At 35.6% G+C, this 27,607-nt stretch overlaps 3 protein-coding genes across 3 annotated transcripts; all 3 read left to right on the plus strand.

Annotated features, from left to right (window-relative positions):
• Positions 1-16,537: 16,537 nt before the first annotated feature.
• CLUP02_15917 (uncharacterized protein) lies at positions 16,538-16,996 on the plus strand (the record flags this gene model as incomplete). Its single annotated transcript, XM_049294841.1, has 3 exons — positions 16,538-16,565; positions 16,633-16,859; positions 16,961-16,996. The coding sequence occupies 3 exons, from the start codon at positions 16,538-16,540 to the stop codon at positions 16,994-16,996; spliced, it is 291 nt and encodes a 96-aa protein (XP_049151988.1).
• Positions 16,997-17,305: 309 nt separating this feature from the next.
• On the plus strand, positions 17,306-18,526 carry CLUP02_15918 (methyltransferase domain-containing protein; the record flags this gene model as incomplete). The annotated part of the gene is made up of 1 exon (XM_049294842.1): positions 17,306-18,526. One exon carries the CDS (start codon positions 17,306-17,308, stop codon positions 18,524-18,526), a length of 1,221 nt encoding a protein of 406 aa, XP_049151989.1.
• Positions 18,527-19,038: 512 nt separating this feature from the next.
• On the plus strand, positions 19,039-20,632 carry CLUP02_15919 (uncharacterized protein; the record flags this gene model as incomplete). The annotated part of the gene is made up of 4 exons (XM_049294843.1): positions 19,039-19,128; positions 19,320-19,386; positions 19,498-20,058; positions 20,145-20,632. 4 exons carry the CDS (start codon positions 19,039-19,041, stop codon positions 20,630-20,632), a joined length of 1,206 nt encoding a protein of 401 aa, XP_049151990.1.
• Between the last annotated feature and the right edge of the window lie 6,975 nt (positions 20,633-27,607).

Genomic DNA, 27,607 nt, shown 5'->3' on the forward strand with positions numbered 1-27,607 from the left:
TCTTAATAGTAGGTGCTTTTTATAACTTATGTTCTATTTATTTTTTATTTTAAGTTCAATTGCTTTTAAGTTTAATCGATTAGAATCGCGTTACGTCGTATTAGGCTATTATTTTTATAAGTTAACTTATTTCTATTAGTTACTACGTAATAAACGAAAGAACACGGTAAGTTTATATAATTCTTTTAGTCACTACGCGACGGATAGAAAAATATCGTAAGTTTACTATATACTTTTAGTTACTACGTAACGGACGAAAGAATTTTAAGATTTTAGTTAATTATTTTGTCTAATACTTAGCGACCGAAAGGATTACTAAGATTTTGGTTAATTTTTTTATTTAATACTTAGCGACCGAAAGGATTACTAAGATTTTAGTTAATTCTTTCGTTCGCAACCTAGCGTACGAAAGAGTTTATAAATACTCGATTCTTTTGTTAGCGACTTAGTAAACGAAAGAATTTCGAGATTTTAGTTAATTCTTTCGTTAGCAACCTAGCGAACGAAAGAATTTTAAAATTTTAGTTAATTTAAGATTTTACTTAATTCTTTCGTTAGCGACCTAGCGAACGAAAGAATTTTAAAATTTTAATTAATTTAAGATTTTAATTAATTCTTTTGTTCGCGACCTAGCGTATAAAAAAATTTATAAGTACTCGATTCTTTCGTTAGCGACCTAGCGAATAAAAGAATTTTAAGATTTTAGTTAATTTAAGATTTTAGTTAATTCTTTCGTTCACGACATAGTAAATAAAAGAATTTTAAGATTTTAGTTAATTTAAGATTTTGGTCAATTCTAGATTTTAGTCAATTCTTTCGTTTACTATATAGCGAACGAAAGAATTTTAAGATTTTAGTTAATTTAAGATTTTACTTAATTCTTTCGTTAGCGACCTAGCGAACGAAAGAATTTTAAAATTTTAATTAATTTAAGATTTTAATTAATTCTTTTGTTCGCGACCTAGCGTATAAAAGAATTTATAAGTACTCGATTCTTTCGTTAGCAACCTAGCGAACAAAAGAATTTTAAGATTTTAGTTAATTTAAGATTTTAGTTAATTCTTTCGTTCACGATATAGTAAATAAAAGAATTTTAAGATTTTAGTTAATTTAAGATTTTGGTTAATTCTAGATTTTAGTTAATTCTTTCGTTTACTATATAGCGAACGAAAGAATTACTAAGATTTTGCCCAATTCTTTCGTACACTATATAGCGAACAAAAGAATTTTAGTATTTTACCTAATTCTTTTATATACCACATAGCGAACGAAAGAATTTTAAAATTTTAGTTAATTTAAGATTTTAGTTAATTCTTTTATTAGTAACCTAGCGAACGAAAGAATTTATAAGTACTTAATTCTTTTATTAGCGACCTAGCGTACGAAAGAATTTATAAATACTCAATTCTTTTGTTAGCGACCTAGCGTATAAAAGAATTTATAAGTACTCGATTCTTTTATTTACGACTTAGCGTATAAAAAAATTTATAAGTACTCGATTTTTTTATTAATAACCTAGCGCACAAAAGAATTTATAAATACTCGATTCTTTCGTTAGCGACCTAGTATATAAAAGAATTTATAAATACTCGATTCTTTCGTTAGCGACCTAGCGCACAAAAGAATTTCAAAAATTTAGTTAATTCTTTTAGTTATCACTTATTAAATAAAAGATCTTTTAGGCATTACTTCTTAAATAAAAGAATTTCTTAAGTTTTATTTAATTTTTTTTAGTAATTACTTAATAGCTCAAAGAATTCCGTAAACTTCTTTACTTATTTTTATTTATATTAAATTATTTAAAAAAACTTTCTTTTATTAATATTAGGCGGCTATAGTAGTAAAGTAATATTAAGTAGTTACGGTAGTAAAGTAATATTAAGTGGCCACGGTAATAAAGTAATATTTAGTAGCCACGGTGGTTAAGTAATATTATATTTTATAAATAAAAAAAATAATTTATTTATATATATTAAAAAGTAATAACTAAGTAGTTATAATATAGTAATACTTTTATTAATTTCTCGCTTTTTTAAAATATACCTTTTTTTAAGTAAAAAGTATGCGAAATTCTTAAAATTTCCTAAACCTAAGCCCATTTAGCCTACTTAATAGTTCGTTCTAATAGCTACGCTACTACGCCGCTTGCCTACAAATAGTATGTACGGTGCCGACTTCTAGCTATTGCTAATTATTAAGTCTTAGTAATATTTGCGCTCTCGGAACTAGGAAGCTTAATCTCTATATATTTTTTAGGTCTTTCCTAAATTGAGCTATCTTTACGCTAATGGAACTACTACCCTATATTACCTTGTTGTATAAAGGAAGATGTAACTTGTATGTGTAAAAAGTGAAAGCGGTGACCGCTAGACTCTAGTAACTAATATATGTACTCTTCCTCTACGAACTTTACATATCTTAGTTTATGGGTATAGGCGAAAGTCGAGGCTGCTTTAAACTTAGGCTTGATATCGGAAGCCTCCTTCCCTCTCCTTTCCCACCCTTTCTAGCCCCTCTAGCCTTTTCTCCCTTCCCGGGTTTACTAGCCTTCTTAGCCTTTCCAGCCTTTCCAGCCTTTCTAGCTTTTCCTGCGTGCCTTGTCTCCGATAATAGTAAATATAAGCTAACTTATGATCAACTTTCGAGTCTAAATGAAGACAAAATAAAATTAGTGAATACTTATAGCAGCGCGGTACCGTTTCCTTATATAATTATTAGCGTGCGACTCGATAACTAAATGCCCAGGGTTGATATAGTTAGTTTATCTATATAGGTGGCTTACGTCCAACCCCTCTAATAGACGGTGTTAGTATATACGTAGGTAGGTCAGACCTTTTGGGTCGCGACTAGGTTAATAGGTTAGTATAGGTCTATTGCGTGTATATAAGAGGGGAAGATCGTGGGCAGAGCCCGCGGTCCCTTAGTAAGTATAAGTAGGTAGAAGGGTCCGTCTATACGGGCCCAGACTGCCTACCTACTACCCCTACCTAACTACTTAATAGGGCCCCTTTTCTACCTCGTAATCTAATATTAGCAGTCTTCTACTTTTATAATAGAAAAGGCTAGAATAGGGGCTAGGTCCCCCGCTAGCGAGAACTAGTAATAGAATCTATAGTTAATCCCCTATTTAGAAGTGCCTAAAGCCGTATACTAAAATTTTAGTATAGCTTTTACTATAATTATTCATATAGAAATTTTAGTATCCCCTCCTTTCGATTACTTTTTAATCCTCTAATATATATAATTTATATACCTAAACTCCTCGGAAATCGTCGAATTTAGCGTAGTTAAAAAAGAGCTTTTTATTAGTCTAACTATGCCCCGAACACGTACGTTTCTCTCTAAGCCGAAGCCCGAGAGGCGTATACGTTCGCTAGACGACTTACCGCTTATAATATATTACTATTTTAATTACGTATTACTTATCCTTCTATTTTAACTATAATAATTCCTTCGCTAATAAATCGTTCGAGGGACTTGTTCGGTGTGCTTTTTATAAACCCGTTAGCTAGGTTATCGTCGCTACTAATTTAATAAATCTCGCAAAGCTCGCGGCGTTTATATAATTACCTAAGTACTATAATATCTATTATAAGGCGCTTTTCTTTCGTAGTACTTAGCTTAACGAGGTATTTATATAGTAAGTATAAATCTATATAAACTATAGTAAGGATTTTCGGAACGTCGAGTTATTTAGTAATAAGGTCTAGGGTAGTTAAGATAGTATAGGCGACGTTAATGCCTACGACTATTCTATAGACCTCTAATACTAATACGCTCTAGGTAATCCTTTTGCTCTTCGTAGAGCTATAATAGATAATGTTATTATTAATTATAAAGCTCTCGTTAGTCTGTTTTTTATTCGTAAGGATAATAATATAACCTAGCTATGAGGTATAATTAGCGTTATTTATAAATAACCTATTTACGAAGACGAAGAGTTTAGCTATAGTTAGATCTAATAGTACGAATATAAGCCCTCGGTCTAAGTATTCTATTTACTATTTAATACGACGGTTTAGTATAGCGTAGTTAGTAAACGACGGATCTACTTAGTATTAAGCGGTAAACGACGTATTAAAAGCTACTTCTAGTTAGTAAATTAATACGATATAGGTACTTCGAGCTCGCTACTTAACGAATTATTATTTAGTGTCTAATACTAAGGGGTTAACCTGCTTAAGCTTCTTCCCTTAGTTTTTCTATCTAAGCACTATATTAATACCTTTTAATAAGATAATCCCGCCGTTAAAAATAAGCGGCTCGTTAGCTAATAGTTACTACTTTAGTTTAGTTAGTAACTTAGCGCGCTTAAGCTCGGTTTTTTCTTTTTAACTAAAAGTCTTATTTAATAATCTAATAGTATTATCGGTCTATATACTAATAATACCGAATAATCCGCTTTCTCTTATTAAGACTAGTAAGTATAGATCGAACGTAGATATTATTATCTAAAGTATTTTTAAATAATACTTACTATATATTACCTACTAGTAAGTGCTAGATTCTACGAGACTATATAGTGGCTATACGACGTATAAAATAGTGCCCTTAAGGTATAGATAACGGATCCGAACTAGTAATTAGGTAAAAACCTTATAGTAAAGAGGTTAGCTCGATTATATATATACTTAGGTAATATTTTATAACTAAACAACGTGGCCTTTCCGGATTAGGGTCGGGGCTAGGGCGAGGATTAGACGTTAACTAGTTCTTTAGATTATCGGTAACTACGTAAGGATCTCCTTCTTCCCCTCGTTATTATACCTTTATATAACTAAGCGAGACTTTTTAATAAGGTTAAGTCCTAGGTTCTTAATCTTATTAATAAATCGAGACTTAAATATTTTTATATCCCTATGTTTAGGGCTAAGTTAAACGAATTTAATTACCCCTCTCTTTACTAGTCCTAAAAGCTCTTTACTAATAGATTTTATAAAAAGTGCTCTTAGGGTAGTAATAATACCCTTACTACGGAGCTTAGTAACTAGCTTAAGATTTACCTCCTCTTTAGATATAAAATAGGTCGTAGTTATAAAAGTATTACTATAGCCGCGCCGTATTAATATTTTTTTAGTCCTCTTACTCCGTAATAAAAGGTCGTTGTTAATTACGACGACGATCTTATCGAGGACTTTGTTTATAGCGGCGCTATTATTAGTTAGCTAGTTAACCGCGGGGATTAGTAAGCGGTCGACGTGCTCTATTATCGTAGCTAGCGGCTCGGGGTCGACCTCTTCTAAGTACTAGGGTTTAACTATAGTAGCCCGGAAGCTTATTAGGCCGTGAGGTAATTTTACTACATAAGTAGTACTATTTATTAAGACGAGCTTAAATAGGCCTTTCTATCCCTTACCTTCTCGCTAGATTTTAACGTCTAACTATAGTAATAAATTAATAATATAAGAGATATTTAGTCCGTTTCGAGTAGCTAGTACCTCGCTTACTTACCTACTAATATAAAGTTTGCGGACTTCCCTTATTACTTTTTTAATTATTTTTATACGTTAGGTAATATCTAGCGACGGTAGAGATTTATTAGAAATATGCAAAAAAGCTCCGAAAAACGAGGAGTATAAGAACGAGGCTATTTAGGCTAACTATATTGTTAATTACCTTAATTACGGCCTAAAGTATAGCCTCCGCGCTTATTAATAAGTACTTATTTTAAATAATATCGTATACCCTTTTAAGTACTGCGTAGTATCTCTTAGCTTTACTAATATTATTATAAGCTTTAACGAGTACTTCTTTAACCTTAATAAATATAAATTTAGTAGAGGATTTAAACTTTGCGGCACTAAAGTTCTTATTAGTATTTATAATAATCTAGTCCGGCGGACCGAGGTAAACGTCGATTTAATATAGCCGAAGAGCCTCCTATATATACTTCGTAGTTATGTCCGCGAGGAACCTTACTACCTAGAAAGAAGTAGTAGTATTAACGACGTAAAGCACTAGTCGGTTAGTACCCTTATAATCTATTAGGTATATTACGTTAATTACGACTTTATAATTAAAATCGTAATTATCTCGTAGGGTAAATTTAAATTAGCTAGGGGTAGTAGCGTTAAGTTAGTATTATTAATAAATCTTCGTAAGCTTCTCGAGGGCTGCGATCTTTATATTATTACTAGACTACTAGAGTAGCTTTAAGAGACGAGGAACCGAAGGGTAGCTAAAGCGCCGATATAGGTAGCGTAATTTGCCCTCCGTTAAGTAGTGAGTAATAGCTTTTTTATCGTCGAGGAGCAGAAGCTAAGGGTGTCCCTATTTACGAATAATAGGTACTATAATATCTCTTTTAATTAATAAGTTATTAATATTATTAAAGTATACTCCTAGCTTATTTATATCCCTTAGGTAGTATAAGAAAGGAGTATTAGTTAGTAAGATATAAAAAGTAATATTACTAAATAGGGTACTAACGACCATAGATCTTAATAACCTTACGGGTTCGCTATTACTAAATCGAATACCTACCTCGCTAGCTCTAGAGATATTAAAAGTAACTTCGGGTCGTTATTATTATAATACGAGGAGTTAAGGGTAGCCCGTAGTTAAGAATTCCGTAGCGCTAGTATTAAGTATAATACTTTAAAAGTCCCTTAATAAGTACCTCCTATCTAACGAGAAGGAGGTTACTAGTTCTATAAGTTTAGTTAACTTATTAATAGAGGTAGTATTAGTAAGGCTATGCTCTATTACCTAAGTAGTGAGGATATTTATAAGGGTTCTGCTACTAGCGGTAGTCGTAAAGTATGCTATTAAGATCTAGACTTTATCCTCGTAATTATCCTTATAGTTAAAGTCGAGGCTATTAAAGTATTAGATTATAGTATTATTATCGTCGTCGTTAGTAAGGGCGGTTCCCTTATAAAAGGCGAGGAACTATAAGTATAAGCTCGGTATAGATCTCTTATTTCTTTCTTTACTATTTTTATACTTCTTATATACTTAACGTCGCTCTTCTTCTAAATACTTAGTTAATTAATAGCCGGCCTTATAATAGACAAAACACTTTTTATTAGTAATACTGCGGCCGCGTTAATTCTGCTTATTAAATCGGGTCTCTCTATTAGAGCTATTATAAATACGGTCGGTTTAATAAGTAGCGGGGACCTCTTTATTATAAGTACTATCTTAGAGATACTATTACTTATTACGGTTACGCTCTCTCTCTATAGTATTAATTAAAGTACTAAGCTAGTAGTAGATACTAGTAAATATAGGTACCGGGTTAAGTATAGTAAGTCTATATTCTAGTATACTACTTACGTAGTAGAGGAGTTAGTTACTTATATTAAAAAAAGATCCCTAGGTAGCTAGTACCTCGTAGAGGATTATAATATAGTTAATTAGCGCCTATAGAATTTATTAGTTCGACTTACCTAGGTTCTTACGAACTATAGAGTACTAATAGAGGTTATAGAGCTTAGCGAGGTAGTTTTAACGGCTTATAAGTAGCTCGAAGTATTCTTAGGTCCTTTAGTATATTACGTCGAAGCTAAGCGGGTTAGAGGTACTACTAAGTTAGTTAAAATAGAAGGTTAACGCCCTTCCCTTAAGTATATTTAGGAAAGCACTAGAATAGTATCGTCCGCTAATTCCCGCCCGTTAGCATAGTACCTTAAAGATCCGAAGCTTTTTATTAAAAATATCGTACTTTTCGCTACTATACTTATTTTTATTATTATAGAGCTTAGTAAGGTTAATTAATTAGTAAGTATCGGGTATAATATTATTTTTAGTTTCTACGTTAAAGTGTGGTATCTAACGGGGTAGATTTCGCTATTAAGTAATAATAACTTTATTCTCTAGTTCTTCCTCCTTTTCTTTTTAAAGAGGTAGTAAGTCGGTCGGTTAATAGCGAGGCTAAGATCGGAATCTTAATTACTAGGATTGAGCGAGTTAGGGTTATAAGGATTCCCTTACTATCTCTCTAGCTTATTAAATAAGATTATTAATATTTACTAGCTATAGGAGTAGTAAGTAAAGGAAGTAAGGATCGTAGTATAATATATTAAAGTATTTAGTACGGCTACGATAGGCTACGATCTTTTTAAAAGTTTAGGTAGGGAAGTATTAGGTATTAAGGGCGCTAGCGATCTTTTTTACTATTTAACTACGATTTTTAATTATTAAATTAATACCGTTATTTATAAGGAAGTCTCTTAGCTTCTTAAGAATCGCACTTTTTACTCTTAAAAAGTCCTCTATTTCCTAGCTTTAGAAGTCGGTCTTAAAGTCCTTCTATAGCTCCTCGCTCGTTAGGCCGTCTCGATAGTAATATCCTATTATATAGAAGATAAAGGTATTAAGCTTTTTATCGTTCGTAAGGGCGGGTATAATATTAAATAAGCCCTATTAAGTTAGGTTAACGTAGTCCTACTAGCGAATTAGAATTAGGTATAGTTCCGTAATTTAAGAGTATAAGTAGGCCGGAGGTAATATTAACTAATTATTAGACCCTTTTTACTTATTACTAGGGCCGGCGGTTACTATAGTATATTTATAAAGTGAGTTATATAGTAGAAAATTACCGTGGGATATAATCGTCGTATTATAATTATAGTATAACGTTAGTTAGGTTAAAAGGAGTAATAGGTCGGTCGTAGCGATCGTTTTAATAGTAGTGAGCGGGCTGCTATTACTAGTTAGAAAATTCTGTTCTTTTAACGAGGTATATAAACGAAAGGTTACTAAGGTCGGCAGAAGGTTATAGAAAGGGAAGAAAGGCCTTTTATAACCGTACTTTTAATAGTAAATAGAGGATTCCGTTAGCTACTAATTAGTAATTCTTTTTAGTACCTCTCGTACCTTATTTTACTAGTCTAGTCTCGGAGCTTCCGTTAGGTTAGAAAGAGGTGGATTTATTAGTAATATAAAATAGATCCTTATTACTAATATTATCGAGATCTTTTTTTTTCCTTAGTGTTTTAGAATACTTCGCTATTAGCGAGAGATTTGCTATTAACGTATTTATAATTCTAAAGGTCTTGCTATTACTAAGCGCTAGTATACTAGCGATCGTCGGATTAATCTCTTAGCGGTTAATCTTTTCTTACTTATTACTAGTTTAAAATAGCACTTAGCTATAATATATTTAAAATAGATTCCTTTGCGAGCGGTTCGATTAGAGAAAAGTTAGTAGTAGTAATAAGGCTAGCGGAAATAATATTAATAGTAGAGGTAAGGTTAATAATAGTAGTAAAGTAGTTAATCTTTTTATAACGGTGGTCTTAGTAAAAGAGATTATATATAATAGAGCGCGCTCTCGACGGCCTATAACTAGTCGATTAGTCGTTAGCTAGCGGTAGTAGAGGAGAGCTAAGGTAGTATAGACTAGGCCGCTTATCGTTAGTTAAATAGATAGAACTAAGTTAATAAATCGGAATAGCTAGCGAGGTAAGTCGAGGCTATCTCTTTTGCGGTTATATCCTTACTAACCTGTAGTAGAAATATATATATAATTTAACTACTAATTAGTATTAGTATATACGTAGGTAGGTTAGACCTTTTGGGTTGCGACTAGGTTAATAGGTTAGTATAGGTCTATTGCGTATATATAGGAGGGGAAGATCGTGGGCAGAGCCCGCGGTCCCTTAGTGGGTATAGGTAGGTGGAAGGGTCCGTCTGCACGGGCCCAGACTGCCTACCTACTACCCCTACCTAACTACCTAATAGGGCCCCTTTTCTGCCTCGTAATCCAACAGACGGTCTTTGGTAGCCCTTCGATGGAAAGCAACAATGGCCAATCGATGGCCGTATTGTGAAAGCCCTCTTCCTAGAGCAACGCCAAAGCTCGAACATAGTGTCGGAACATCTTTTGATGGTCTTATGCGGGTTTGAAGCTTTGGAAGTTGAGGGGACATTGGAATCTGGAGTAAGCGAAAGAGACCGTGGTGGGAGTTTCGGAGGCGACGCATGCCTTCCGCGTCCCATGGTAAAGATGTCGGAATTAGAAGGTAAGAGATGGATGAACTATGGTTTGAAGAATAAGAACAAGGTACGGATGGCGATTAACGATGCTTTTAAAGAAATAGAAATCAGGATGGAGGTGAAGTCTCACTGTAGGACGGTCATTGACGATATTACGCCATGAACGCGTCCAAAAAGGACGCGCGCTCAACGTGCTTCAATTGCCGTAATTGGATGCAGAGTGTGCCACATCAGATACCGACATTACTATGCTTGTAATCAGCTAGTTGGGGAAAGATATATTGAACGTAGGATAGTCGGGTATCCATTGTATCATTGCAAGATAATTACTTTTGTGGGGTGAGGTATGATGGATTGCCGGGCGCGGGAGAAAGGGTGTGAGCAGCCCTGCAACATCAAGACCCTGTTTAGGAACCCCTTTCTGCATGTCAAAAAGAGTAGCCCAGAAACTCTAGACTTGAGCTTTGCGTCAAGGTTGGTATCCGAAGTAGAGAGACTATGGACTCGATCTATCGGGGTCTAGCACTGCGAAGCTGGAGAAAATGGCAGTGGTAGGCTAGGTCACTGGACGGTCTTCATGATAGGAAAGCTGACGGTTTGGACGGAGCTGTGATCGGACGCTGTCTACGTACTCCGTGCCTCGGCAGCTAGGCTCGGTCCCTTCCGGCCCCATGAAAACGTCGTCAAGTTGGGTCAAGACAGGGTTGGGATTTAGTCTAGTCTAGTCTAGTCAGGGGTTAACTAATATTAGCCTAGTTTAGTTAGGGGGCTGACTAATACTAGCTTAGTTTAGTCTAGTTAACTAACTAGTCGACTAAATTAGTTATATATAATAAATAAATAAAACCTTAAATACTTTAAATACTTTAATTTAACTATTATAAAAGTAATAATAAAAATAATAATAAGAGTAATAATAAGAATAATAATAAGAGTAATAATAAGAGTAATAATAAAAGTAATAATAAGAGTAATAATAATAATAATAATAAGAATAATAATAGTAATAATAATAGTAGTAATAGTAATAATAGTAATACTTATTTATATATTATATATAATTATAGTTTATTTAAATTATTAAGTATTAAAAGACTTAAAACTAGTAACTAAAGGGGGAATTGAACTCTAGACCTTAAGAAGTAATAAAGTAAAGACTTAAACTACTAAGCTAAATAACTATTATATTATATAGTAAAGTCTTTAGGATATTACTTTTATACAGTTAAATAAGTAGTAATAGGGGTAATAGTAAGAGTAATAGTAGGGGTAATAAAGAGTAATAGTAGTAGGGGTAATAATAAGAGTAATAATAAGGGTAATAAAGAGTAATAATAAAGAAAAAAGTTATAATATAAATAAAATAGTAAAATAAAGAAAATAGTAAAAGTATTAATAAATTAAAACTAACTTAAAAACTATAAAAACAATAACTATTCCTCTTCCTCTTCTAAAATATTACTATCCTCCTTATTATTTATATAAATATCCTCTAATTTCTTTAAAGTACTAACTTACTAATATTTTAAAAGAATTAATTTAGATATAGTAGAGGGATGTAGTTTATTTCTATTTTTAGTAATAATATTACTAGAAATAGAAAAAACCCTCTCTACTAAAGCTGAAGTAGCTAGTATAGCTTAATATCTTCTAGCTATAATAGCTAAAATAGGATATTTATAGTTATTATTTTTCTAATATAATAGTGGGTTAGCCTATTATATATATTAGTAAATAAGTATTTTAAATATTATATAGAAAAATATATACCTCTTGAGTTAAAGGGCCTTTATCAAAATAACTAATATACTCTACTTTTATGTTAGTATTACTAATATAAAAGTCGTTATTAGAATCTGAGTTATTAAAAGTAGTAGACTCTAATACTTCTTTAGTAATATTAGACCCATACTTTTCTTCTTTAACTCTATAAAGTATATAATTAGTAAAGTAGTATAATAATAAGTATAATAAAATACTTATAACTCATATTCTTTTTTTAATAACTCTTTTATATCGTTTTTTATATCTTCATAATAATATAATAAACGATTTCTTTTAAAATATATAAGTTTAAATCTAGGATTTAAAATTAAACCTAATATATAAGGTTTATATATATCTAGATCAAATAGATTTAATCTTTTTAGAAAGTAATTAAATAGTTTAACTATTTCGTTAGTTAAACTATTTACTAAAATCGTATAATATATAGCCTATTAAAGTATTAGTATATAATTTAAATATTAAAATATAATAAAATAGTACTTACCAGCTCAGGTAGCTACTCTCTTAAAGTCTTAAACTTTATAACTAAATTATTAAGTTTACTATATATAGTATATATATATAATAAACCCTTATTAAGGTTAATATATAGTTAAGATTATAAACGAGTACTAGGTTTTAAAAAAAATCTCGAATATAGATTCTAAATCTTTTAAAGCCTTATACTCGCTAGTAATAAAATAGAGCTTTTTATACTCTAAATTACTAGTATTTCTAAATATATACTCTAAAGCTAGTTTAAGTTCTAGAGTAGTAGATATCATTCTATAAGTAGAATTCTATCTAGTTTTATTATTTATAATATATTAATATAAACCCTTTATATATATATATATATATTAGTTAACTTACCTAGAGGAATAATTCTTTTATTAAAATTAAAAAGTAAAGTTTCGTCTCTTTTAGACTTTTTATACCTTCTAATAATAATCGTTTAATCTCGCTAGTATATTTAACTATAACTATAATTCTATAGATATGTTTAATAAGACCTATATATATAGTTAATATATATTATATAATAATATATATAATAAAAGAATACTTACTACTAAGTAAATTCTTAGTAGTTGTATCTTTATTAATTACGAGATTATTATTAATTATACTAATATTATTATTAGTATAATTTAACAATTCTTTTTCTTTAGTAGTATTAGATATATAGTTAGCTAATATATCCTATACTACTATATTATTAATATAAGCAATATATCTAATATCGTTTTTAAAGTCTTTATTTAAAGTTAATTTATAATTAGCTTTAAAAAAATCCAAAAACGTATTATTATTAGATGCATTATCTCTAGTATAACTATATAAGTTAGTATAATAATATAATATAATTAAGTATAATTACTTACCTAAAGAAGTTATTAGTAATTAAGTTTAGATAAGTAGCTAAACTATCTATAACTTCTTTATATATATAAAGACCCGTATATAATTTAGTAAGGTCTTTAAATACTATAAATATTAGTTAGTATATATATTAAAATAGGGTTATATATAATAACTTACTAATTAGCTTATAAATAAGCTTAAAATCGCTATTAATATAGCTTATAATAATACTTAAATAGGCATCTTGTGACTTAGAGGTCTATATATTAAAAACAAAAGAAAGTTTTCCGAAGTTTTTAATATTTTTAGTTATCTCTAAGTTAATTAAAGAGAGAAATTTATTATACGTAATATTTAATAAATTCCTAATCTCTTTCTATTAATAATAGAATTTGACCTATAATATAATATTAGTAAATAATAAAGTATTATAATATAATAATGAAAAATATACCTATTATAATAGTTTAAAAGGTCTTTAAAAGAATTAGAATCTATAGTAGAAAATGGTAAGTTATTTTTTACTATAAAATCTAATATCTTTAAATAAGCCTCTTCCTTATTAAAATCGGTAATAGTCCTAGTACGAGGTCTTTTATTATTAAAAAAAGACTCTTTTATAAGTACTATATCGGTTTCTATAATACGTTAATTAGTATATATAAATATATAATAATAATAATATTACTTACTTTTTGCTCGATTTTTTTAGATTTTTTATTATAAGTAATATTAGGGTAAGATTGCTTATAATGTCTTATAAAGTTAGAGGTTTGGAAACCTTTAACTTTAATAATCTAGTTTTTACTAAACTTATAATACTAATTAGTATATTTAAATATATAATAAAAAAGTATATTTACTTACGTAGTATATTTAACTTGTATTTCTCTCTCTTTTATATAATTAATAAGTAAAAGATTTCGAGTAAATAAGTTATTTTTAAAAATATAGGCACTAGATTCGCTATTAGGCTCTAACTTATAGTCCTCTTTATTATATAAAGAGTCTATAAAGCTAGTACTAGTAGTATTACTAATAGGAATATTACTAGTAGTAGAAATAGGGCTACTAGCCTGAAAAGAGTCTGAAATAAAAGAATATAATAATATAATAATAATAAAAAGAGATTAAAAGAGGTTTTTAGTATTAGTTATAGTGTTTAGTAGTATAATTACTTAGTTAAGAAAAGTAAAACTAGACCTTAGGGGGTAGAGTTAAGGTCTTTTTATATTCTTCTTACTTTTCTATAAGATTCTAAAGGTTTCTATTATATTACTAATTATTATATATAATTAATAATACTATTAATAATAAACTACTCTTTAGAATAATCTAGAATTACTTTATCATTAATTATTATTAATATTATTCTACTCTATTCTATTAGATTCTAGACGTTTCTACTAGATTCTAGACGTTTCTATTATTTCTACTTATAGTAATTAGTATTATTACTAATTATAAGTATACTATATATACTTATACTACTATATAAGTCTTATTACTATAAATAGAATACATAGAAAGTTCTAGAATTTCGTAGAAACTTCTAGAATATAATAGAAATTACTAGAATACTTAAGAAATATATTAATAATATAACTAATTATTATTAAATATAATAGTAAAAAGAGTTTTAAAGTAAAATACTAATTAGTAATCTATATAATCTTCTAGAAATCTAACTTAATTATATATACTTTTACTCTTCCCCCTTTACTTTACTTATTTTTACTTTTTAATAATAATAATAATAATAACTCTTTTAAAATATATATATATATATATATCCCCCCGACGGAGCAATCCGCCGGGGCCGTACTATATATTACGCATTAGGGAAAACTAAGTATAATACGCTCTATACCTAATTACTAACTAAAATAGTAATTAACTAACTCGACTATTATCTCCTTTTTATTAATAACTCCTAACCTTCTGCCGCCCGCTTATAGGGCGAGTTTTATTTATTCTTATATATATAAGACCTCCTAATACTAACTTATATAAATAACTAGGTTTAATATAATCTATTCTTTTATATAAGTATTATTATTACCTAGGGGGTCCTATAAAAGCTATTTAAAGTACTAACTTGTTACCCTAACCCTATATACCTCCGGCCCGTTTATTATAATTATTATAACTAAGTTAATATTAATATACTAGATCTTAACGTCCGTACTAGCCCGGCTATTTATAGCGTTCGTACTATTACCTAGCTAAATTCCGTATTATTAAAAAGTATTTTACTAATCCTTAGGTATACTTATATTAGTTATAATAGCTATAGTATTAAGCTAGCTAAGGGCGCCTAGCCCAAGAGGAGTAGACTTATTAATAAGCATCTTTAGCTTATTAATTACTAACTATATACTAAGAGAATAGGTTCTTATCGAGGTAGTATTTTAACTAGCTAACCTCTTAACTAGTTATCTAACTAGCTATTTAAGTAGTAATTTATATATTAATAAGTTTATTTAGTAAATTTATTTAGTAAATTTAGTTAGTAGATTTATTTAGTTTAAATAGAGAGCAGCTTTAGGTAATATTAAAAGTAATAAGGATAAAAAAAATCTTTATAACTCTAAGTAATAGATATTAGCCTATTTAGCCCTTTTTCTAAAAACCTCTACGTCGCTATTAAAGTTTAGAACCTCTTTAGTTAAGGGCCGCCTCTAACTATTATAACTAACTATTATAGCTAATTATTATGACTAACTTTTACCGTTAACCTTTTTAACTAGTACCGCCGTAGGGTAGCTTACTTATCTTAAATTAAATAACGGTTTTTATATCGAAATTATTATATTACGTTAAGCACGTACTTAGGATATATTACGCGTATTATATAGTTAAAAAGTATACTATATCGTATAATTTCCCTTAAAAACGTAATCCCGTTAAGGTCGATCTTTTATACTTATAAAGCTAGAAAAAAACTACTATATATATATATATATATACTACTCTTTATATAGGCTTTATTAAAGTAATTATAAGTCCTTAATAATTAGCCTTATAATATAACTATTAGTTATTATAAGTAAACGCCTAGGTAAAAATTATTATTTAATTAATATTACTTTAATTAAACTTTAATAAATACCACGCTTTAATATATATATATATACATTAATATATAGTATTTTTTGAGATTCTTTACTTAGTATAATACTATTTTTACTATAATTTATTACTTTTTTTTTTAATTTACTAAGAATACTTTTAACTAATCTAGTTGACTAATTAGTTAAGTAAGTCTGACTATAGTCACTTATATAAGCGACTAATACTAGCCTAGTCTAGTCTAGTTAGGATTTTTCAGTGACTATAGTCAGACTATATTAGTCAGACTATAACTATAACTAATAACTAAGCGACTAATTTGCTAACCCTAGGTCAAGATAGGCATCCAGCCAACCAGTCTCAAATTGGATAATGAGGTGCTAATTGGTGGATGCGTGGACTTGGACTGAGCCTCTGGGGTGTGCAAATACATAGCAAGGTATGTGAGACAGGTGGGTCTGGGGTCCTGACTCGTCACGTGCAAAGAGACTTGTTTGGAGGAAATGGAAATTGCCGCCTTTCATGGTTTTCTCCCCCAGGGCAATGGGCCGGTGGTTGGCAGGTCTGGACGGGCGGCGTCGAAAACACCATACTCCTTCACTGCGGTATTTGCCAGCACTCTTATCATAGGAGTGATTTCCGGCATTTCTCAGTGCATATGGGGCGGGCTGATCTGGGGTACGATTTGGATTCTCTTTGATTACCTCATGGAGGTAGCCGGGAGATTGTTCCTTGACGGGAATCGCCGGAACAGAGGGCCCCGACCCACCTACCTACCGGTCTAACCTGAGGGTACCGCTAAGTTCTTCTCCAGCTGCCCGGTCCCGATTCCCAAGGTGGCAAGGACTAACAGTCCAAGGATAGGGCTACTAAAACAATTTTTCACGATGCCCTCATTTAGGCAAAAGCGGGTCTGCCATGCTCGTGTCAGACACGCTAAGATAGGGGACTCGGAACCCTGCAGTCGTTATCCTTTTTCATCAAGCAAAGACCTCCCCCAGGTTGCCTCATCTCAAGCCATGAGGGATACAAACTCATTCGCGATTTGATGCTTCTCCACGAACCCACGCCCTACCTGTGCTTCTCTCCATCCATGAAGTATTGTCGAGTAGCACAATTCTCGCTTGCAGCCTCCGCGTAGTGAGGCGAGTCGCGACCCATGAGCCCCGCTGCGCATCCGCTGCCGCCCTCAAGCAGTCTTCCGCCTTTGCGCACTTTGAACCAGCTCACCGAAGCCGATGTCGCCGCCGCCCTACAGAACCTCTCCGTCATCTACTGCCCCTTGGCCGTGTCCGTCGCCTTTCAGCTTAGCCCCGAGACGCAAAAGTTTGCTCATCACGATTCATCTCTCGCCGACTCTGGCTACGTGTCGGAGACAGACGACGATCATGAGGAGATTGACGGCCTAGACCACCACATAGCCGCTCTCAAAGTCGACGTCTTTGAGCGCAATTGCGCCGAGCGCTGGTTGACTGGCTTAATCGCCAGAGCCGAGACTCTTTCTTGCTTTAAATCCCAGGACGCTTGTCAAAACGCACTGGACCAGGCCTCTTGCATCCTCGAATCATTCTTCGCCGCCCCACCAGACGATGATGCCTCGGCCGAGAAGGATCAGGATTACACGCGCGATTTCGCATTCCAACTCTCGCTCCCCAAACCACCATCAGCAAGTGTTCCAGTCACCATCCGACTCAACGACAGGTTAGCGGGTACAAACTCGGCTGACCCGGACGATGTCGGTCTCCAGAGCTGGGGCGCCTCCATCGTCCTGTCGGACATCATGTGTGCCTCGCCGGAGCGCTTTGGTCTTTCCCAACCTGGACTCGGTATTTCGCCGCGCATCATTGAACTCGGCGCCGGCACGGGGCTTGTGAGTCTCATGCTCGGCAAAACGCTGCCTCACTTGGGAGCATCTAGTCCGACCATCGTGGCAACTGATTACCACCCGGCTGTGCTTGAGAACTTACGCGCCAATGTTGCCCTCAACTTCGCGACAGCCAATCCCGCCCACGTACAGACCGCCGCTCTCGACTGGGCAGCACCTGTCCTGGATGCACCGCTCCATGTTCCCGCCGACATCATCATCGCGACCGACGTCATCTACGCGCCGGAGCACGCTTTCTGGCTGCGTGACTGTGCGACTTGTCTACTCGCAGATTCTGGCGTGTTCTGGCTCCTGGTCACAGTGCGGCGCAATGGCCGTTTCAACGGCGTAAGCGACAGCGTAGAGTCTGCCTTCACGGCTGGCGACAGCCCCAAGCGGTCAGACGGCAAGAGGCTTGCCATCCTGCAATCAGAAGAACTGCTAAAACGGAGCGGAGTGGGACGAGGGGATGAGAGTGGCTACAAGCTTCTCCGAATTGGATGGGCCTACGAATAGACGATGAAATAGATGGGCCTGGCGCGATCAGACGAGACACACGACATTCTCCTCCAATAGATCATAGAGACTACATAGATAGATGATAAACAAAGGAGGCGAGCATCATAGACAGTCTGCACGGCGAGTGCATACATATCAGCATACAAATTGCAGATGTCCGCCCTCGCGTAGAGTATAGATAGATTATTATGTATATATGCATACATCAACGCTGACTAGTCATTTGCAGCTCACCTACGAAAGCTGGGCCGGCCTGAGGCTTCAAAGTGAATATTCTTGACGACGTAACTCAGAATTGCCTGGTTCTGCAGATCATCTCTATTTCAATTACATGCAACGATGCCTCTAGTCGAGATTGTTCTTCCCCGGGACTGATGCCGTGTTGCGGGGTTCGGCCCTTGACCACACCGTCACGCCGGTATCGCAGCGAGTAACGACCCCAGGCCCATGCCGAACCAGACCAATTCTGACCCATGCACCGGTAGAAACCTGCTAACTACCTGTACCCCATGGAGAACTTCATTCTAAGAACGGCCATCACTGCGGACTGGGAGGGGAAATTCGCAGAGCGGCCGCAGAGATCGGGTGCAGCAAGAGGGGTCCACATCGGAGCCGGGCCCCCGGACCCAGAAAAAATATTGACGCAGTGCTACCTTACCTTACCTTACCTTGCCAGACGCGAACGCGTCTCACACGCGATCAACTCATTGACAGCGCAACTTTCCCGCAGCATCCTGCTTGCTCTCCGATCACGACTCCGTTCTTTGCTTGTGTCTGCCCTCAATACTAGCATTCAAATTCTTCTCCGCCTGTAGCCATGCCTCGAGGTAGACCCTCGTCGAAGCTTGCGAAGCAAGGTAAGAAGAATTTCCAACTGCCAAAGTCTCTCTGCCTAGCTCTCTCATATTCCCCATGCGCTCCCATTCCCATTCTATTGCGCCCTCATTGACGCCCAAAACCTCGAGCAGACATTCCCTATGACGCGATCAGTAAAATCGTAGCGCATACCCTTGATCCCGAGACCGCGCTCGTGACCCTTACCGTTCTCGCCAAAGGCTCCCGCCTAGATGTTTCCGAATGGGATGTCCAGGAGCATCAACCGACATTGCTATGCGACTACTGGGCCAGCTTTCCGGGCAAGACGCGCCAAGATGTTCTAGGAATCGGAGAGCTTTACCATCCCTTTCGTCTGCTACGCCACCGACGTGTTCGGGGCCAATGGCAAGTACTAGTGCAATGGCTTGGGTATACGAGCGAGGGAGAGGATGTTTCTTGGGAGCCAGTCGTGAAAATGCGCGCTGATGCGCCGGACGTGTTGACAGACTACTGCGGGTACGTAAACGATGAGAGTGTAAATGCTGCGCTACTCGGGCCCACGGCGCGAGGGGATGCAAGTGGCGAGGAAGAGGGTCAATCAAATGAGCCCAAGCCTCAAGTCACATCTCCTGCCGCCGCAAGACACTCAGCGAAGAGGAAGAGGGATAGTCTGGTCGAGCCTTCTGAAATTACCAGCGACAAACGACGACGCTGTAAGCCCTTCCTATTCCCAACCGACGATGGTTGATCAATCCTTGGCTGACTCAAAGCCTAGCATCGAGACATGAATCAACACCAGCCACAAAAGCTTCCCTGCCCAGATCCTCGACGTCAGCATCCAAGCGAAGACAATCGAAAATCCCCCAAGACGACCCCCAGTCGCTATCGACCCCCAGAGCAACTGTTTCGATCCGAAAGCAATCCAAGATACCGAACGATGATAGCAAGAAAGTCGGTGCATCTCCTGCACCATCACAATCTCTGCCCCGACGGAAGAATACGCGAGGAGCCTCCATTGAACCCACAGCATCTGTCGACGCTGAGCGCCTGAGCCCTGCAGACGTCCCCCGCACAATGCTGTGGTTCATGGATGACTTCACTGTGGGCGATATGCAGAAGGTCTGCCGCTTCATCGACGAGCACTGCACAGGCAAATTGCGTCTACCTCTGTACAGTGGTGGAGACTGGGATGGGAAGGCTGCTAGCGGCAGATGGGAGGATGTTTTCATGGTGAGCCCGCTTGGACGGTTGGGTAGGTATGACGATGAGGATGAGAAGGAAGAGTGATTGGGATCGCTCTCTAGCAATGCCTGCAGAGGCAAGCAGTTTCCCGGCGTTTTGCAAGGACTGGACTGGCAATCAATCCATGTGTTCAAGGAGCGCGTTGAGCACTGGTTTGTTGTGCAAGTCGCAGCCGCCTCGATCACTTTCAAGGAACAAAGTCGGCAGCGTAGAAAAGGACAATCTAGCTGTTCGTTGACTGATAACGAAGTTTCTGCAAACTTCCACTTCTACTCTCGTCGTCCGCTTTTCGTTGTGCTATCACGCGGCATGCCACTGGTGTTCACGATGACAAAGTACTAGAGCATCCTGTGCTCGGCAATCAGAAGATGAGCTGTTCACCAAACGCGATGAACCAGGTTTCTGCTTGCGTATGAACAGAATGGCAGTGCGCTGAAGATCTACCAAACCTTCCAAATCTTCTCACAGAACATTGAGCTTTCAGCATGTCGCTTGCGCACCTCCGCAGTGGCTGATGGCACAGTCAGGATTCCTTTATCAAGAACAGCCATGCGTAGGATGTTATCAACCACGTCATTGCGCCACCGTGCCAACTCGGACAAAGCAACAGTCTCTGGGGGTGTGCATCAGCGTATCTAGCTCACTGGGCGGTTGGAAGAGTTTTCTTCACCGGCGCTAGCGCTTGTTTGCCGACCGACCTTAAGCGCCCTACGGGCTGATTAAAGATATCAAGGTTTGCTTGTGTTGGTTTGGAGGATGCAAAACCCGGCTAACCTGTGGATTCCTGAGCCAGTATTGGCTCTCAAAGCGGTAATTCTCCAATGGCTGTTCATGAAGTCGTGTCCTCCTTTTTTCCCGATGTATTTCTGGCGCCTCTTTGAAGTATCTCCATTCTACTGAATGTAGCGACAGCAAGACTAAATGATTGGATCTGATTTGGATTAGGTATAAATATGTTCTCGCGGTTTCCTCCTCCCTAAGTTTTCGAGCAAGACCTTGCCGAAAATGAAACATTCTTGATTCATTCAGCTCCACAAGATCCCACTCACTTCAATCTATAAAATGACCGAAGTCGCCGCCTCGAAGAAATTTATATTATGTCGTAGAGTCACTGTAGGGGCATCGACGTATATAAAGAGAACGGTTGTCTATTGGAAATAGGAAATAGGCACGAAGCTCGCTCTAATATAGAGGGTACGAGCGAAGTGGGCCTCGGTGATTATATAACCGAGGTTACGTAACGTGCGGTAAGGCTATAGATAGTTAAAGCTATTATAACATACCCCCCTAAACGAATATACGTTTAGAAAAAGCGCACCTAACTACCCGTATTATTATAAAAAAGTCCGCTAAAAGCGGAAAGCTAAATACTAATATATAGGAATCTATTTATAAAAGGAATTATAAAATAAATTGGTCTGCGCGTAGAGTTATGGGCGAGGGGTAAATTAGCCATAAATTAACCTCCGTATTCGTTATTATAGGTAATCTTAAGGCTATACTATTAACGGAAGGTATAACTAAGGGACGGCCTCTTATTAGCTAAATAATCGACCTATAGGTTAAGGGTAGTAGATATATAAATTTCTCGCTACTGCCCACGGTACTAACTTTCCTTCCCTCTTTAACCTATATTTATATTACTACCGTACGTATATACCCTTACTTTTCGCTTTTATACCCGCGTTCTTATGTATACGTATCGTTAAGAAAGGATTTCTATTAATAGTATCGTTTTTATTTAGATATTACTAAAACGATCGGCTAAAAACCGTACTTATATTACTATAGCGCGGGAGGCTAAGAAGCGTAAGCTTAAGGCTACGGCCTCGGGGGAGAGCGGCGGCTCCCCTAGCCCCCCCTATAAGCCCGAAATAGGTAAGTAATATTCCCTCGTCCTATACTTCGGTCGTAATACGGCCTTCGTTTATTTAATATTAATTTAACTACTTTATTTAATAGGTAGCGGCCTTATAGCTAAACGAGTTATTTAAGAAGGTAGTAGAGGCGAGGAGGGTTTATAGCCCCCTCCCTCGCTCCTTTTTAGAAATTAAAAAGACGTCCTCGTTTCCTAAGAGGACGGTATAAGCGAGGAGGGTTTATAGCCCCCTCCCTTACCTCCTCTTAGATAAAAAAAAGAAAAAAAAAAGACTTTTCCTAAGAAGATTAGAAAAGTGAGGTAGGTTTATAGCCCCCTCCCTCGCCTCCTCCTAGAGGGCATAAAATAGTTAACCGTATATATAATACCTTTCTAACTATTATTATTTATAGAACTAATTCTTAGTAGCGGACCTTCTTAGTACTATCCCTAGTACTAAGGTTTAATACGAGCCGGTACCTCTACCTCCCCCGTCCGGTTATAAATACTTTAAGTATATTAAAAGCGCCCTTAGTAGCCGTTCGGACGGTACGTACCTCTTAGGTTCGCGTATTAGTAGTAAATACTAACGCTACTAGACCTATAAGAAGTCGGGTTATGCCCCTATTCCTAAGGGGTATATACGGTTCTTAAGCGTAAAGTTCTTATGCCTTAAGCGGGAGGTAATAAGAAAGTTAGTAATAGCCGTAGTTACTAATATAGAACTGCCTATACTTTATAAAGTAGGTTCTAAGCTATCCTCGTTCTATTTATTATTTATAATCTAATATATAAACCCTAACTCGTATAATAGTAGCGTTATATAAGGCCCTTAAGTACGACGGTCTCTTAGGTAAGAAAAAGGGTAAGGGGGTTCGTATAAATAAGGCCCTAGTAAGAGAGGCGTCTATAGGCGCTCTCTTTATACTAAAAGCGTCGTTAAAAGAACTTATTAAGGACGTAATAGTATTAGCTACTTTATTTACGAAAGTAGACGGTATTTAAATCGGAATCGATACTCTTATCGGTTTATATATCCCTCTAGGTATATAGCCCGCGTTAAAGTCTTTTTTAAATAAATACGCGCTTACCCTCTTAAGTAAATAGCCTCTTCCTAGGCGACCTAACGGGGTCGCCGGAGCGACTTTATACTCCCTAGCTATGGGCTACGTTTTTTAATTAAGAACCGGGCCCCCCGGGCCGTTTTACTACTTTTTAAACGTCCCCTCGTTTAGTATAATTATCTCTTATATATCTCTTATATTTAGGAGCGATACGAAGTACTCGAACCTCGCTCTAAAAAGGTTCTTTATAAGACCGTCGGCTAGTATTTTATTCGTTAGTATATAGACTACTTAGAATGAGCCTCTCGAGTGCTCTTATCGTAGCTATATATTCTAGATATTAACGTAGCATAGACGAGTTAAAATACGTTCCCCTTCTTTTATTATAAGTCTAATTATTTAATAATTATCGTAGTATACTTTTTATACGTCGCTAAGCTTAAGCGAGATATTTCTAAAAAGGCGTTTAAGAGCGAATATCTCCTTAGCTATATGTTCTAGGCTTAGTAGTTTAGCCTCCGTAGTTAACGTAGTTACTATATTCTAACGAGCTACTTTTTACTAAACGAGGCTATTAAAAAGGGAGATTATAAAACCTTACGAGGATCTTCGGGTCTCTTTATCGTTTATAAACGAAGCGTCGCCTACGATTAGTAGTACCTAGCTACCCCCCGAGATCCCGAAGCATATTACTAAGTATCGTATATAGAAAAGATATTATATAACCTAATTTATAATAAAATAATACTAACGGGACGGGTTCGTTAAGAACCGAGAGAGTAGAGCGTATATAAAAGCGACGTCGGGCCGAATTATAATCGCTATATATAATATCGATCCGACCTTCTCTTAAAAAGACTTAGTCTCGCTTAGGGATATAATCCCTAGGTTCTTCTCGATCGGGACCGTTAGTAACGGGGTCGTAAGAGTAGTAAAGTCGGTAAGATCGAACTTCTTAGCTACCCTCTCGAGATACTAATCGTAAGCTAAGTAGATCTTCTTATTTAGTTAATTACGAACGACCCTTATTTTAAAATACTATGAGACTAGCCCCTAGTCTTTTATCTTATACTTCTTTTTAAGTCCCTCGGTTACTTAACCGGCCTCGTAAACGTAGTTTTTATAATAGAGAACGAGGATATCGTTTACGTAAAAGAGGACTAGGACCCTTTTAATAAAATCTTAGAATAGGTACGGGTCCTTACTCGTAAGTAAGAGACTTAGACTTTTAAGAGTTAACGCTAGCTCCTCGTATTATAATAGTAGAGCGTCGCGGGCGCCGTATAGGGCCCGCTCGAGTTCGATATACATTCCTAGCTTACAAAAGCCGTTTAAAAACTTATAAATAATAGGGGGGTCGCCTAGCTTTTTAATTACGTTTAGAAAGGCGTTTACGATATTATACTAATAGACTTCTAAATCGAATTAGGTAGCGATAGCTATAGCTACCCTAAACGTCTTAGTAGCTAGCGTCGCTACGTAGGTCTTTTTTAGGGGGTATCGTTCTTAAAGGTCCCCCCTAACGTAGATTCTCGCTTTATAGCGATTAAAGTAATTATCGCTATTTAGTTTATAATTAAATACCTATTTAAGGGGTATCGGCTTAGAGATAACCGACGCCCTATTAACTACTTTTTAAGTATTTATTTCCTCTAGCTTTTAGATTTCTAACTATACTACTTCTACGAATTAACTTCTTAGAGGTTTTAGTATTTTAAGAATATCTTTTTACTTCCCTAGAGGGGTAATTAATTAATCCGCATAGATTCGGTTAGATTAAACCGCAGTTAGTAGAACGTACTTCGTTTCGCTAATTACGGTATAAACGTAATAATATAACGTCCGATACCCCTAGGTCGCCTCGTTAACTACTTTTTACTAATTAGGTATATACGTATTAAAAAAGGAGTCCTAGTCTCTTTTTACTTAAGTATAAAAAGAGTACTACCCGAGTCGCTCTCGTCGACTCGGGTCTTAGATAAATACCTCTAGCGGTTAGTTTTTTAATTTTTAGCTTCGTTTAGTATGCCCGTTCTCTTCTTAGCCGTATATACTAATTATATTAAAGTCGCTAGCTAGGTCGTTTACTACTCCTACTTCTTAGTATAGGCTCGCTTATTAAAGGGGTTCGTCGGGGTCTAATTAAGTAGAAGGATCCTCTTTATAAGAGCTCTAAGAAGTCTTTATTTCTATTTATACGTATATTACGTTTTCGATCCTCTTAATAAGAGGATCGACTTTTTCTACGGCCTCGCTTATAACCTTAGTTAGCTAAGTAAGGTTCGTATTTAACTCCGGACTCTTAAAATCTAGGGTTAATTTAAAAATAAGTAGTTACTCGCCTCGTTTATTTAAAAACGAACTAAGCTTTTCTATAGCCTTATTCGCCTCTTATAGAACGAGTATAAGTAGTAATAGCTACTCTTCGTTATTAATTAATACGGCCTCCTCTTTATTTACGATTCTAAGTAATTAGAGCTTAGGTTCGATTATTTTAAGCGGCTATTAGATCTTATCCGCTACGGCCCTCGACTCGGGTAGATAAATTACGGTTTTAGTATTATTTTTTAAGTAAAAAGCTATCTCGTCGAACGTTATATTTTAGGTAATAATAACTTTTAAAAGCGAGGGGATCTAGATCTTATATAGGTTATGGGCGTTCGGTACGTAACTTACGAGGTACCTAATATATCCCCTCTACTCTACTTTAAAGCGTCTCTTATTAATTCCTTTTTTACGGTCCTTCTTAAGAGGGTACGCTCTATAGCCGTATGCGTACGTCTACTCTTAATAGGGACGTAAATTGCGGGCGAGCTTCGGCATATTTATCGGTTATTATTATTTAAAATAATAAGCGAACTAGACTTCTTTAGTTTAAACTAGCAATAACTAGTTAATACGTTACCTAGGGCTAATATTATATAAGTAGGCTGCGGCTAATATAGCTTCTACCTAGAGTTCGTTTAGTAAGCTAGCTACTAATATTATATTAATCGCTTTACTAATAATTTCCTAGCTAGCTCGTTCCCCTCCTCCGTTCGGTTCTTTTATATATAGAGGAGTGGTCTCTAGGTCTATTCCTAGTTCCCGTACCTATATTTAAAAACGAGTTTCGCCGTTAATTGCGATTACTATACGTTCTACGTCTTATTAGATCTTATAAACGGCTACGCCCTTTTGCGTACGTACTTATCGTTTAAAAAGGTATAAGACCCTAAATACTATGTCGTAAGTCTTCGTAACTCGTAAGAAGACGAAGATCCTATCCGAATACTCGTCTTTAATTAGCATTAGCTACTTACTTCGTTCGTAAGCTAGTAAGTAGTTAAAAAGGTCCTATAAGATCCTATAATAGGGTCGGGTTACTCTTCGTTCTAAGGTACGTCGTAAGATAACTTATTTCGTATAAGTAGTCGCATAGTATTAGCATTCTAAATAGCTTAGTCCTTTAATCCTTACCCCCCGAGCGGCTAGGACGAGCTTTTTAAGTACTACTAGCGCGAGATATCTAAATCTAAAGTACTAGAGCTAGGCTATATCTAATCGGTCGTTCCTTAATTAGTATAAAGAACGTGGGCGCTGAGCGCTACGTATTAGAATTATATTAACGAGCGAAGACTAACTTCTAGGCGGAAAATAGGACAAATAGGGCTTATATTTTAAGAAGACTAGATTAACCTTCCTCTCGAGCTACTTAATAGTAACGTTCTTAGATTCGCTACCGAACCGAAGGGTATAGTTAAAACCTAAGTACTAAATACTAGTCTTTCGGAAAAGAGCTTTTAATACGACGTTTATATAGAAGTTCTTAATAAAACCGATATTATAAAGAGTAAGGTGCTCTATCCTAGGCCCCTTCGGTCCTATAAGGATATTACGCATAATCCTCGTTCCCTTAGTAATAATAGGATAGGAGGCCGTTCTAAAATCTATATTCTCCGAGCTATTGCTCTATTAAATAGAATCCGGCTCTAAAAGCGATTAGTTATTAACGAGGTAGACGGTACCGTAGTTATCTATAACTATGCTCTTAGAAAGGAGGTATAGGTTAGTAAAGGGGATAGAGAAGATAGTAAGATTACTATTCTTATTCCCCTC

This window comes from Colletotrichum lupini, chromosome 9 (assembly GCF_023278565.1).
Source record: "Colletotrichum lupini chromosome 9, complete sequence".
Classification (NCBI taxonomy): domain Eukaryota; kingdom Fungi; phylum Ascomycota; class Sordariomycetes; order Glomerellales; family Glomerellaceae; genus Colletotrichum; species Colletotrichum lupini.